The sequence below is a fragment of the Oryx dammah genome, unplaced genomic scaffold (assembly GCF_014754425.2).
Source record: "Oryx dammah isolate SB20612 unplaced genomic scaffold, SCBI_Odam_1.1 HiC_scaffold_13, whole genome shotgun sequence".
NCBI lineage: Eukaryota > Metazoa > Chordata > Mammalia > Artiodactyla > Bovidae > Oryx > Oryx dammah.
Genome location: NW_024070197.1, coordinates 13,851,534 through 13,863,672, shown reverse-complemented (window position 1 = coordinate 13,863,672; position 12,139 = coordinate 13,851,534). Strand labels below are relative to the sequence as shown.

At 44.7% G+C, this 12,139-nt stretch overlaps 1 protein-coding gene and 1 pseudogene across 1 annotated transcript; one reads left to right on the top strand and one right to left on the bottom strand.

Annotated features, from left to right (window-relative positions):
• The first annotated feature begins 1,259 nt into the window (after window positions 1-1,259).
• On the top strand, window positions 1,260-3,509 carry TEX101 (testis expressed 101). The gene is made up of 5 exons (XM_040252638.1): window positions 1,260-1,323; window positions 1,454-1,597; window positions 1,735-1,923; window positions 2,988-3,116; window positions 3,274-3,509. The coding sequence occupies exons 1-5, from the start codon at window positions 1,260-1,262 to the stop codon at window positions 3,507-3,509; spliced, it is 762 nt and encodes a 253-aa protein (XP_040108572.1).
• Window positions 3,510-6,607: 3,098 nt separating this feature from the next.
• LOC120872358 lies at window positions 6,608-7,880 on the bottom strand (annotated as a pseudogene).
• Window positions 7,881-12,139: the final 4,259 nt, after the last annotated feature.

The following is a 12,139-nucleotide window of genomic DNA, read 5'->3' as shown; positions in this document are numbered from 1 at the left end:
AGAAGACCACGGAGGAGGCTGGCGCCCTGGTGTGTACAGAGGATGAGGCCTGGGCTGAGCAGGAACCACTGCAAGTGAAGAGTGAGGGGACCAAGTTGACTCCCAACAGATATGGTCACTGGGATGGATGGCCGGGAAGGGGCCAAGCTAGTACCATGAGAGGAATCTGGGCTAGGAGAAGAGTTCGGGGGATGAAAGCCAAAGGTTTGCCTTCCTATTGCGCCTAGGGAAGTATGAACTCTATAGATCAAACAGAAAAGTTTAAGCAAGGTCATTTGGGTATGCACCGCCCCGGCACTGAGCAGGCCTAGCACCTCCAAGACCGGTGAGTTCTCCGTCCTCCAGCTTATACGCCACTCGCCATTCTGTGCATGTGTATGTTCCAAGCCGGTCAGGGATAGGCCAATGGGGTGTGGGGTTCCTCCAGACTCATCCAATGAGCTAGCAGACTCTTTTGTGTCAACCAATGGGGCTTCGAATGAGCTGTCGCGTGAAACAGGTCCCGCCTTCCGTGCCTCAGGGAGCTTGAAGGAGAAGGCCGGGTTGCGAGAGTGTAGCGTTCCAGGGCGTTACTTCAGCACCGGTATATTTTTGTGAGATTATCTGGAAGTCAGGAGGAATTTTGGTCCCTTAAAGAGAAAAAGAGGGGCTGGGGACCCAGTTTCCTGGGGTCCTGGGTAAAGATAAAGCTGGGGTGGGAGCGGGACTCCTGGAACTAGCGGGGCGAAGGCTGGAGCCTTGTGCTCGTTGATCTGAGACGGGGAGAGGCTGGGTGCCCAGAATCATGCGTCCTGCCAGGAAAGGTGGCTGAACCCAAACTCCTAGATCCTTAGTTAGGACCAGGCTGAGATCTCAGAATCCCGGGTTCGGATGAAGATGGAGGCCGAGAGACCTGAGCCTCCAAGGCATAGGTTTGAATCTGGACTCCGGAGTCTGAGGGAGAAGGGGCCTGTAGGCCGGATTATGGCTCCAGAGGTTGGAGAGTATGGGTTGTGGAGCCCGTTGGTCCGGGTGGCCGAGTCTGAGAAGTACAGCTATGGAAACTGAGGCTTGTTAACTAGTTAAGTTGCCCAAACTCACAAGCTAGATCGGGAAAGAATGACTTTAGAAGTCATCATTTTATATATCCCCGTAAGCTCTGCCCTTAAGTCGGTGCTTGCTTAGATTTTATCTTATTCCATGTAGCTGAAAAGCTTCTTGTCCGTGTCCATCAAATCACAGATCCTGATCAGTTCTTCCAAACGTCTCTAAAAGAAGCCATGGGAGCCTGTCACTTTCAGGGTCTGCTGCTGCTCTTTCTTGTAGGAGCCTCGACCTTGATCAGTATGTATTGTATTGGAGATGTGGGGGTAGGGAGTGGTTGGGTCAAGGAGGGTGGATATCTGGTGAAAAAACAGTGATTTGGGTCTCCGGCAGAGAAGGACAAGTGCTCTTTATCTCCTTTTCTCCCCAGTGGCACAGAAATTGTTTTGTCAAAAGGGTACATTCACGGGTATCCAAGAGGATCCAGCAAACACGTTCAACTGGACCTCAGAGAAAGTTGAAGCTTGTGACAATGGGGCATTGTGCCAGGAAACCATCCTGCTGATCAAAACTGGTAAAATGAGACGGGGGCGATTGGGCTGGTGGGGGCGGGGAAGAGGGGAGATGATTATGTTCACGTTAAGACTGTTCCGCTTTCCCCAGGCCAAACAGTAGCGTCCCCACCCACTTTCTTTCCTTCCTGTCTCACAGCAGGGACCAAGACAGCGATTTTGGCCACTAAGAGCTGCAGCTTTGATGGGACACCGGCAATAACGTATATCAGGCACGCTGCAGCCCCCGGCCTAGTTGCAATCTCCTACAGCAACTACTGCGAGGATCCCTTTTGCAATAACAGAGAGGGATTATATGATATATGGAATATACAAGAGACCGAAGAAGGTACCCTGCGAGGGAAGAGATGGGTGCTCTTCCCCCATAAGAGAAACTCTATACACTCCTGAAAAGAAAATGGGAGGCTTCCTTCTTTGTGTTCTTACTTGGTTTAGGTTCAAGTGGGCCATACACAAAAGGACCTCAGACCTTTTGCTTGTCTCTCTTTTTCTAAATTGTCACCTCGGAGTAGCAGAGGGACATCAGTGAAGGCTGCAGTGTAAAGTGGATTTGGGGTTTATTAAGCAATAAGATGTCAGTGGAGGTTTCTGAGCAGGCTGGTGGCATCGGTCTAACTGCTCCGGCTTCCCCATTGCCATGTGGCCACAGCCCAGCTCCTGCATTTGTCCTCAAAGTCTACAGTAACCTGGCCACACCTACCTTTTCAGGTCATTTTCTTCTCTTCCCTCTCTCATTTATTGTGTTTTACCTAGGGCAGGATTCAAAATATTTAACAATGGAGATGCTACTGACCAATCAGAATGGATGCTGGCTATAAAAAACAGTCCAGCCCTGCCTGTCTGTGCCTATCAGCTGAATATCAACACCTGGTGATTTCTCACAATTCCCAAATCCACCAAGCCAGCTTACACTTCCAGGCCTCTGTCCTTGCTGTTGCCTTTTTTACCCTCACACAACCCCCATTTCACACAGCTAACCTCTGTTCTTCCTCCATTTCAACTGAGGTGTCTATTCTGGGAAAAATTCAACCAAATTATTTTAGATAATTAAGCATTCTTCCATTTCTTTGCTACCATACCGTGGCCACAGTGCCCACACAGTTGTATGGTAGTTAATTACTTACATGTCTGTCTTTTTCAGGACAATGATCCTAGATGACAGGAACTGTGTCCTTTGTGTATCTGTACCTCCACACCTATGCACAGTTTGGAGGTCATGTTGTATTGTGTTCTGACAGCACAGAAATCAGCTGGAAAGGGATGGGGAGGTGGTAGTAACAGGCCTTGAGGAGAGAGGCATCAGCAGGAAAGACTCGAGGAAGAGAAGGCAGCAAGGATAGATAACTCCAGAGGCAGGACACATCTTTAACTTTCTCTCTCTTCACTCTTCAGAAACCAAAGGGACAACAGGCCTCCACTGCCCAACCTGTCTGGCTGTGGGGTCCTGTTTGAATGCTCCTTCTCTGGCCTGCCCCAACGATACAGATCGATGCTATCAGGGGAAACTTCAGATCTCTGAAGGTAAGCTGAACCTCTGATGGTTTCAGAGGCCAGAAAACCTCAGGCATGTGCATGTAGCCTAAGAGGTTCTGACACTGAGTTCCAGGAATGAGGTGAGGACTGGATTCCTCTCTGATTTCCTCAAACATCTATGTGTCGCCCCATCCTTGTTCCACAGGAAATGTCAACTCACTTTTGGAGGTCAAAGGCTGTACATCGATCATTGGTTGCAGGCTGATGTCTGGGGTCTTTAAAATAGGACCTCTGTGGGTGAAGGAAACTTGCCCCTTCATGTCCATCTCGACCCGAAAGATTGACAGTGGGGCCACGTGGCTTCACACTTCAGTTTGGAAGTTAAAGCTACTGCTGATGCTGTTACTGCTTGTCCTTGGAGGGAGTGCTTCTGGTCCCTAATCATCTCTTCAGACTGATCATCGGCAGCTTGAGGAGCAGGTGGAGATCTGAAGAGCAGCTCGTGTGAATGTATTTGACATTTCTAGTAAAGTTTCTGCTGTGATTTGTGTATGCCTCAAGACTAGAAGTGGTGTTATTGAGCTAAGAGGGTCCTTAAAATTCATGCTCTCCAACCCACACATTTGCAGAAAGGGAATCAAAGATCTCAAAAACTTGAGTGAATTCCTCACGCTTACGTAGCTATGGACAAAGCCATAAAGTCTGGTATTCCTTTCACTGTAGTAGGCTTCCTTCTCTTGCTGGCTAGACAGGAGACTAACATTATCCTCCTCTAGAACACTCCCAACCCAGTCGTAAGGCCAAAAGCATGTGCTTTGGGGTTCTAATCATTCCTGGGGAGGTGTGTCAGAAAAATCAGACTCCAATTCTTCAGTTACAATGGGCCCTGTCTCCCCTATTCTGTTTGTTCCTTGCCCACTTTATATCATTCCTTTTCAACTCTGCTGCCTACTTAATGCCTCCTCAGTGGACAGAGAGAACTTAGGATGGAGCTAGGGCTCCATAGGTTCTGGTGAGTGTGAGCCAAACAATAATGTGGATGGGGAGTTTGTTTGTTTTTTTTTTTCAAATTCTTAATGCTTTTTTATTTAACTTATTACTCAAGAATACATAAAGTCTATGTTATTGTAAAAGACTCCAGTGATACAGGAGTTATATAGAGCAAAGTAAAAGAGTAAAGAGAAACAGACTTTTTTCATTTTTTAAAAAGCAGCTTTATTGAGACTTAACCGACATACAATAAACTGCACTGGAGGTGAGAGGAGAGACTTTTATTGCAAACTGTTGACCCCTCCCACAAAGGACTGGGAGCCTGATCAGAGCATAGTCCAGCCAAGTTCTTTCTAGAAAGTTCTCTAGTTCTAACTTTTGGAGTTAAAGTTTCCCCACACAAGTTAATATTTTATCTTTGTTCTTAGGCATCCAGCTTTCCATTGTGTCAGTTTGGTAAATCTAAAGAGTGGGAAGAAACATCAACAAAATTTTAACTTAATGAGGGGACATATAAATGTGGGAAATTACAAGCATTTAGAGCCATGACTGGTAAATAGTATTCGAGGTAAAACACAAAATCAGAAACAAATCAAATAAACCAAAAAAGCCAAGTAGGTGTTTCCCATAGGACACTGGTTTCTTTTTTTTTTTTTTTCATGATTAAATAAGTTTTTGTTGTCACATTTAACTGCTTTGTCAGATATACATTGTAGGTTTCAGTATGGCATAAAAATAAAAATATTTTCCTGAATGTCAAAATCTGAACAGAGGAGATGGCGATGCCACTTAAAAAGATAAAAAAATTCACACCGGTGCTGAAGCCACTAGAAGGTAGCTGGTAAACACTGGAACACATTCGAGGATAAAGCAGTCTGAAGTGAAGTGATGTGAAAGTTGCCCAGTCATATCCGACTCTTTGTGACCCCATGGACTGTACTCTCCAGGCCAGACTACTGGAGTGGGTAGCCTTTCCCTTCTCCAGGGGATCTTCCCAACCCAGGGATCAAACCCAGGGCTCCCTTGTTGCAGGCAGATTCTTTACCAGCTGAGCGACAAGGGAAGCCCTGAAACATTTCAAATCAAATGGCAGTGATATAGGCCAATAAAACTGGAGAGTAGGAAGATACAGAATCCATCGAGTAACTACCTGAAGAATGGCAGTTTGAGCATTTAATTTCCAGTCAGACTAAAACTTTTCTTACAAAATGAAACTACTTTTTCAGAACCTGGATTTTAAGCTTTTTTTAAACAACTTCCTTATTCTTACAGGTTATAACTAGTCCAAAGAGAAGGCAGTTATAATCCATGGCATTAGCTTTGTGGGCTGACCCTGCCATAAATGGAGGAGGGGTCTTGTCTTTTCCAAACCAGGAGCATGTCATACTCATGAACGTCTGTAGTGGTTTCACACATTCTGGGCAAAACTAGAAAAGCAGCAGTAAATAAAAATGTTAAGTGCATCCCCAAGGACAGTCTCTATACATTCCACAGCTATATGCCGAACGGTAACTTAAAAAGGTATGGTTATTCCGATTGAAAATGAATCTCTGTTCAATAACCAAGCTTCCCAAACAGTTTATTAAATGTCTTTCTTCCACAAATAAGACTAACACTAGGATTTGTCAGAAGATCTACACAAGTTATCTCCTTTATGTACAAACTTGGCTAAATCCACGGTGTCTGGAGTCTGTTCTTCATAAAACTCCGGTCTAAAACATAACTCCTTTCTGTTATACTGCTGTGTGTCCTTCATTTAAGACTCCAGAACAACCTCCAATTAAAATAAATAAATTTATATTAAAAAAAAAGAAGAGCAGTAGAAACATTAAAAAAAAAAGGACTCCAGAACAGAGACCATAAACATGGCTAGTGCAACGTAACAGTCACTGGAATTCCCTGAAAGAAAAATAAGTAATTTATTTTATGACATACTTATTTGGATGATTACTTACTGGTAATTAGTATTCCTACTTTTTTTTTTAAGGGCAACCATTTTAAGTGACAACACATATCAGGTGAGTAGAAAAAAAAGTGGAAACAAAGCCCTCTCTTTTGATCTCACAAAGTCATACAGACAAAAGAAGGTACATCTGATTTGCTCCAATCTTTGAACATTGCTGCTAAACTAGTTTTCCTTTTAAAAAGTAAATTTGAAGGCATGATAGTGCGAGAGATGAGGTTTTTGTTTATAGAATATTTATAGATTAATTGTGCTTAGTCTCTAATTTCCAAATTATTTTAAAGAACAGAAATGGCATTGATAAGTTTATCTTTGCCTAAATTTACCAGTACATCATGAATTGCACCGGAATTCGGACAATTTGATTATCTTAATGACTCTGTTGTGAGCCTTGCACACTGTGTCTGCAGGTGAGGACCCCGCATGGACCCCTTGGAGGCTCCTCCAAAGTCTGTACCCCAAAACTCTTGTCTTGGGGAGTCCAGGGGTCTGAGAAAGCAGTTCTCCCCCAAGAGGAAGTCCTCAAAAACTCTCTCAATTAGCGATTAAGAAAAACAGTGCTAACTGGAGAGTTTCTTGCGTTCAGTTAAATCTGGGAGGTCTAAGCATTCCTGGAGCCCTCGTCAGGATGTGTCACGGGTCCAGAATCCCTTGAATGTGAGTATTCACTATTAGAGGACTCTGTAGGGTCAATCAGTTTTTCACAATCACTGTCGTCTGATTACTCAGCACTGTCTCCAGCTGCTCTGTGAGAAGGAAGGGGTCTGCTCCTCTTTCAGGATATTTCAGTCCAGCATTGGTGGAGGCATAACTGGAGGAGTCCATGACTTGAGGTTGAGGCATAAACATGCTAGTTTCCATGTGAGAGTGGCTCAGAGTACTTTCTTGATTGTTTGGGTGAAGATCAGAATTAGGCGGAGGCAGGTCTGAGGCCTCTGCATCTCCAGGTGTACTTTGACCTTCTGCTGTGAACCCTGGATAGGGCATCTGAGGGCTGGAGGTGGGGTCCACACTTTCAGATGGCATCTGTCTGCTTAGTGTTGCCTGCAGCAATCGTCTTTCTTTTTCCTTTTCATTCTTCCTCTGAGTGATCTGTCTTCTTAATTGGTTCACTTCTGCCTGACAAGATTCAACAACTCGCTCACTCTTTTCTACAGTTGCACACACTGCTTGCGCTTTCTCCTGAAGCGCATAAACCTGATAAATCACCCTGATGGCTTTCATTAGTCCGTCCTTGTCAAAAAAGTCAGTACCATGTTCTTCAATAACTTTGGCATAATTCTGAGAAGTATGTGGCACTGGGGACACCTTATACTCTTGCTGGCTAGTATTGCCTAGATTGGGAATAGTGAGGGATAGCCTTTAATTATACCTTCTATCTAAAGAGAACATATTCTAAAGCATGAGTGGAATTGTTGGCATGGAGATGAAGCTGAAGGGGAGGAAGATGAGGTCGGCCGCCCTGAGGGTGCAGATGAGCTGCTTATGGATCACTTGCTCTCTGTATGACATCTGCTGCTGCGTGTTTCACTGGAATCGGTACCACCCAATAACTTTCTTTCTCCGATCCTTAAGAATCCTGTCCAAGCTCTCTTCATTAACTTTGCTTGCATAGTCATAAAAACTAAAAAGTCTTGAACAAGGCTGATGGTTATGGATTTCAATTACTTGCAGAAATTCTGTGTTGATGATTTGAAAATCACTGATACTGAAGGTTTCCTCTTGCCTTACCTCTCCCAGCAAAAATCCTTCCTGAGAGCAATGGAAGAAAAGAGTTGCAGGTGGTCAGCATTGCTGTTGGCGCTGTGGAAACACACAGCCCTGAAGGTGTAGCCCGAAATGGAAGCCGCCATGATTGAAATCTGACGCTGGTTTCTTAATGGCACTGAATACAGTTGCAGAAGACATTCCTGAGTGAGTGAAGGAAAGCTACCATTTTAAAAAATCTGGCCTGTGAATAGTTTTGGTATTTAAAAAATTATAATATACTAATAAGCTTGACACAGCATGAACAAATTTCTCAGGCCAAAAACTCAAGTGTGCAAACTTTCTAATTTTATAATATAAATATATAAGCTATTCAAATGTATGACTAATTTTTATGATACTTTTGTTTATAACAATCCCCCATTCTACCTGCTGCTGCTACCTAGTGGTAGGTAAAACCTAATCAGTTTGGGACTTCCCTGGTGATCCTGTGGCTAAGACTCTGTGCTTCCAGTTCAGAGAGACCAGTTTAATCTCTGGTCAGGGAACTAGATCTCATATGCCACAATCAAGAGTTCTCATGCTGCAACTAAGACCCAGCAGGGCCAAGTAATTATGAAAAAAAAAAAAAGAAGGAGAAGAAAAAGAAACTTAACCTGTTTGAATCAATTGTTATACATTCAGCCAGAGTTTTCTCAGTCATCTCAGATCCCCTGCTCACGCTTCGTCACTCAGTCGTGTCTGACTCCGCAACCTCGTGGACTGTAGTCTGCCAGGCTCCTCTGTCCATGTGATTTCCCAGGCAAGAATATTGGAGGAGGTTGCCATTCCCTTCTCCAGGGCATCTTCCTGAACCGGGGATTGAACCCAGGTCTCTTGCATTGCAGGCAGATGGGGAAGCCTCATTTCAGATCTCATCAATCAATTCAGGGCTTCTTTTCCTTTCCACTCTCTTTATCCACAGCTTTGCAGTAGTGCTGGTGGGAAGGAGGTGACTGTCTAGTTTTCACCCCTCATGCTGCTGAAGTTCAAGTTCTTACCGATGTCTGCTTCTCAGCTTCCATTCCTGCTGGCTTCCACTGGGAAACTTTTGATCTGGTCTGGTGTTCATGGGCTCCATCCAGGCCCTGTGAGCTCTGCCATCCCTCTTAACCACTTTGGAGCCTCTTCCAACTGCTCTGAAATCCCACTGAGGTCCTCCGGGAATCTGAAGCAGCCTAGGAATCCCATATAATTGATGAAATTCCTCCAAGTTCTGGAGAAAAGATAATTTCATAGAGACTTGCTTTTTCCTAAGGTCCTTGGGAAAGTGATAGGACCTAGACCCTGGAATTTATTACCGATCACCTACAGGCCACTAGCACACATTCTTCTCATATCTATTTTTTCTTTTCTCAGCAATCATGCCATAAGAATTCCCTGCCAGTCCAGTGGTTGGGGACTTGGCCCTCTCACAGCTGAGGGCCTATTTTGCAGTGAAAAGGAAAAAAGAGGAATGCGTTTTTCTTTCCCTTTTCTGAGAACAAAGAAGATAAACAGAACAGTGAACAGGCCTGAACATTCCTTTTTACTTTGAAAGTGAAAACGTTAGTAGTTCAGTCCTGTTGGACTCTTTGCAACCCCCAAGGATTATAGCCTGCCAGGCTTTTCTGTCCATAGAATTCTCCAAGCAAGAATACCAGAGTGGGTAACCATTCCCTTCTCCAGGGGACCTTCCTGGCCCAGGGATTGAACCTGGATCTCCTACATTGCAGGCACATTTTTTTTTTTTTTTTTTACCATTTGAGCCACCAGGGATGTTTTTACTTTGTTTCTTATTTGTGTGACTTCCCTGGTGGCTCAGATGGTAAAGCGTCTGCCTATAATACAGGAGACCTGGGTTCAAATCGGGAAGATCTCCTGGAGAAGGAAATGGCAACCCACTCCAGTATTCTTGCCTGGAAAATCCCATGGATGGAGGATCCTGGTAGGCTACAGTCCATGGGGTTGCAAAGAGTCGGACTCAAATGAGTGATTTCACTTTCTTATTTGTAGTCTGCAACTAAATTTTCTTTTCTGACCCCTAATTCTGCATGAGCTACATTTTGCACCTCTTATCCTTTGATTCTATGCTAATTACATTCTGTATCTGGTGCTTACCACTCTCTGCAAACCAACCCTTGTAGGTTTTGTCTTCTTGCAGATCAGAAAGGAGGCCTCTGTAACAATACACAGAAGACAATGGACCCAACTACTGGGCCTCCAGACTGCCGGAGGCTACCTGACGCCAGCCTGTGGCTATTTTGAAACAATGCAGGAGGGAGAAGACAAGACCCTAACACCTTTGATCCTCATCACTGACCCCCGATTTCGAGCCCTCATCTTATATAAACCCCTAGGCTCCTCACGGTGGGGTGGGCACAGCTCTTGAGGCATGAGCCTAGCGTTCCCCCTCTGCCAGCTGAGAATTAAAGCCACCTGTTGTTTTCAACTCTATCTCTGTATTTTTATTTCTCTTTGTGGGGCAGAAAAAGCCAAGATTTTGACCGCCAACAAACACTAGGGCCCAGGTTCAATCCCTGATCAAGAAACTGAAATTCCATAAGATGGATAGCTTAAAAACAAATAAACAAAAAAATCCAACCAAACCATAAAGCCTTCATTCTTACACTGAAACTTAAAAATTCCATGTCTAATAAGCAAAAGTTAGGCCTTTGGAATTACATCTACTTCCATTTCAATTTACATAATCTCTTTTGAAACTTCAAGGCTCAACATAAAGGTGTTTTGGGCTCTTTGCATTTCTAGAGTAATAGGCCTACTGACTGACTGGAGGAGAAAAGGCAAGAGAAGTAATATAAAGAATGGGGGGCTTCCCCCTTGGTCCAGTAGTTAAGAGTTCCCCTTGCAGTGCAGGGGACACTGGTTCCATCCTTGTTCTAGGAAGATCCCACATGCTGCGGGGCAACTAAGCCCAAGTGGCAGAAACTACTGACCCCACATGCCCTAGAGCCTGGGCTCTGTAGCAAGAGAGCTACCACAACAGGAAGCTCGGGCACTGCAACTAGAGAAAGCCTGTGTGCAACAAGGAAGACCTAGTGCAGCCAAAAATATGGAAAAAAAAAAAAAGAAGAATGGGAATGTGGGCAGATAAAAGTGACAGCAAAATATAACCCTGCCGTGTAGATACTTCACCCACCCACGTCAGCCTCCACATCACCCACGGTACTCGTTGCTTCCTCCAGGGCTGTGTTCGTGTCCTTTCCTCTCTGAAACTCCATCTCCTGTTCCCACTTACCCACCCTGGAGGGTCCCCCTAGATGCCTCCCTGCAACTCCAGCAGACCTTGCTTGACTTCGCTGGCACTGATCTCCCTCCACAGAGCCCTGGTGTACCTGCCAGCTCCCCTTCAATATCATACTGTTTCCACACAATGTATAACCTCCCCAGACAAGGTAACAACACTTCAGGGACAGGCATTGTTTCCGACAGCTTTACGACTTAATAGCATCCATAAAATATGACTGGCAACTTGATGTTATGGGTCTTCCAGAACTGCTTATTGAAGTGAGCCAAACTTCCGCTGGTGGGGCTTCCTCGGTGACTCAGATGGTAAAGAATCTGCCTGCAATATACAGGAGATGTGGATTTGATTCCTGGGTCAAGAAGACTCCCCTGGAGAAGGGAATGGCTTCCCACTCCAGTATTCTTGCTTGGAGAATTCCACAGACAGAGGAGCCTGGTGGACTACAGTCCATGGAATCGCAGAGTTAGACACAACTCACTAACACTTTCACTTTTCACTTTCAAACTTCTACTATGCATGCACACACATTCCTCTTGAACAACAAAACTAGGGACTTCCCTGGTGGTCCAGTGGTTAAGAATCTGTCTGCCAATGCAGGGGACATAGGTTCAATTCCTGGTCTAGAAAGATCCCATATGCTGTGGGGCAACTAAACCTGTACGATACAAGTACTGAGCTGGAGTATAGAGCCCACACACCACAAGGAAGAGTAGCCCCAGCTCGCCGCAAGGAGAGAAAGCCCACTCAAAGCAATGAAGACACAGTACAGCCACAAATGAATAAATAAATAAAATGCAAAGGCTGAATAATAAAGCCCTAAAGAGATGGGAATACCAGACCACCTGACTTGCCTCTTGAGAAACCTATATGCAGGTCAGGAAGCAACAGTTAGAACTGGACATGGAACAACAGACTGGTTCCAAATAGGAAAAGGAGTACGTCAAGGCTGTATATTGTCACCCTGCTTATTTAACTTATATGCAGAGTACATCATGAGAAACGCTGGGCTGGAAGAAGCACAAGCTGGAATCAAGATTGCCGGGAGAAATATCAATAACCTCAGATATGCAGATGACACCACCCTTATGGCAGAAAGTGAAGAGGAGCTAAAAAGCCTCCTGATGA

What these genes read in the sequence shown, in the direction of transcription:
- TEX101 (XM_040252638.1), top strand. Translation starts at nt 1,260, where the DNA reads ATGGGAGCCTGTCACTTTCAGGGTCTGCTGCTGCTCTTTCTTGTAGGA. An exon ending in CATCCTGCTGATCAAAACTG is followed by an intron (nt 1,598 to 1,734) that starts GTAAAATGAGAC and finishes CCTGTCTCACAG; the next exon opens with CAGGGACCAAGACAGCGATT. An exon ending in GAAACTTCAGATCTCTGAAG is followed by an intron (nt 3,117 to 3,273) that starts GTAAGCTGAACC and finishes CTTGTTCCACAG; the next exon opens with GAAATGTCAACTCACTTTTG.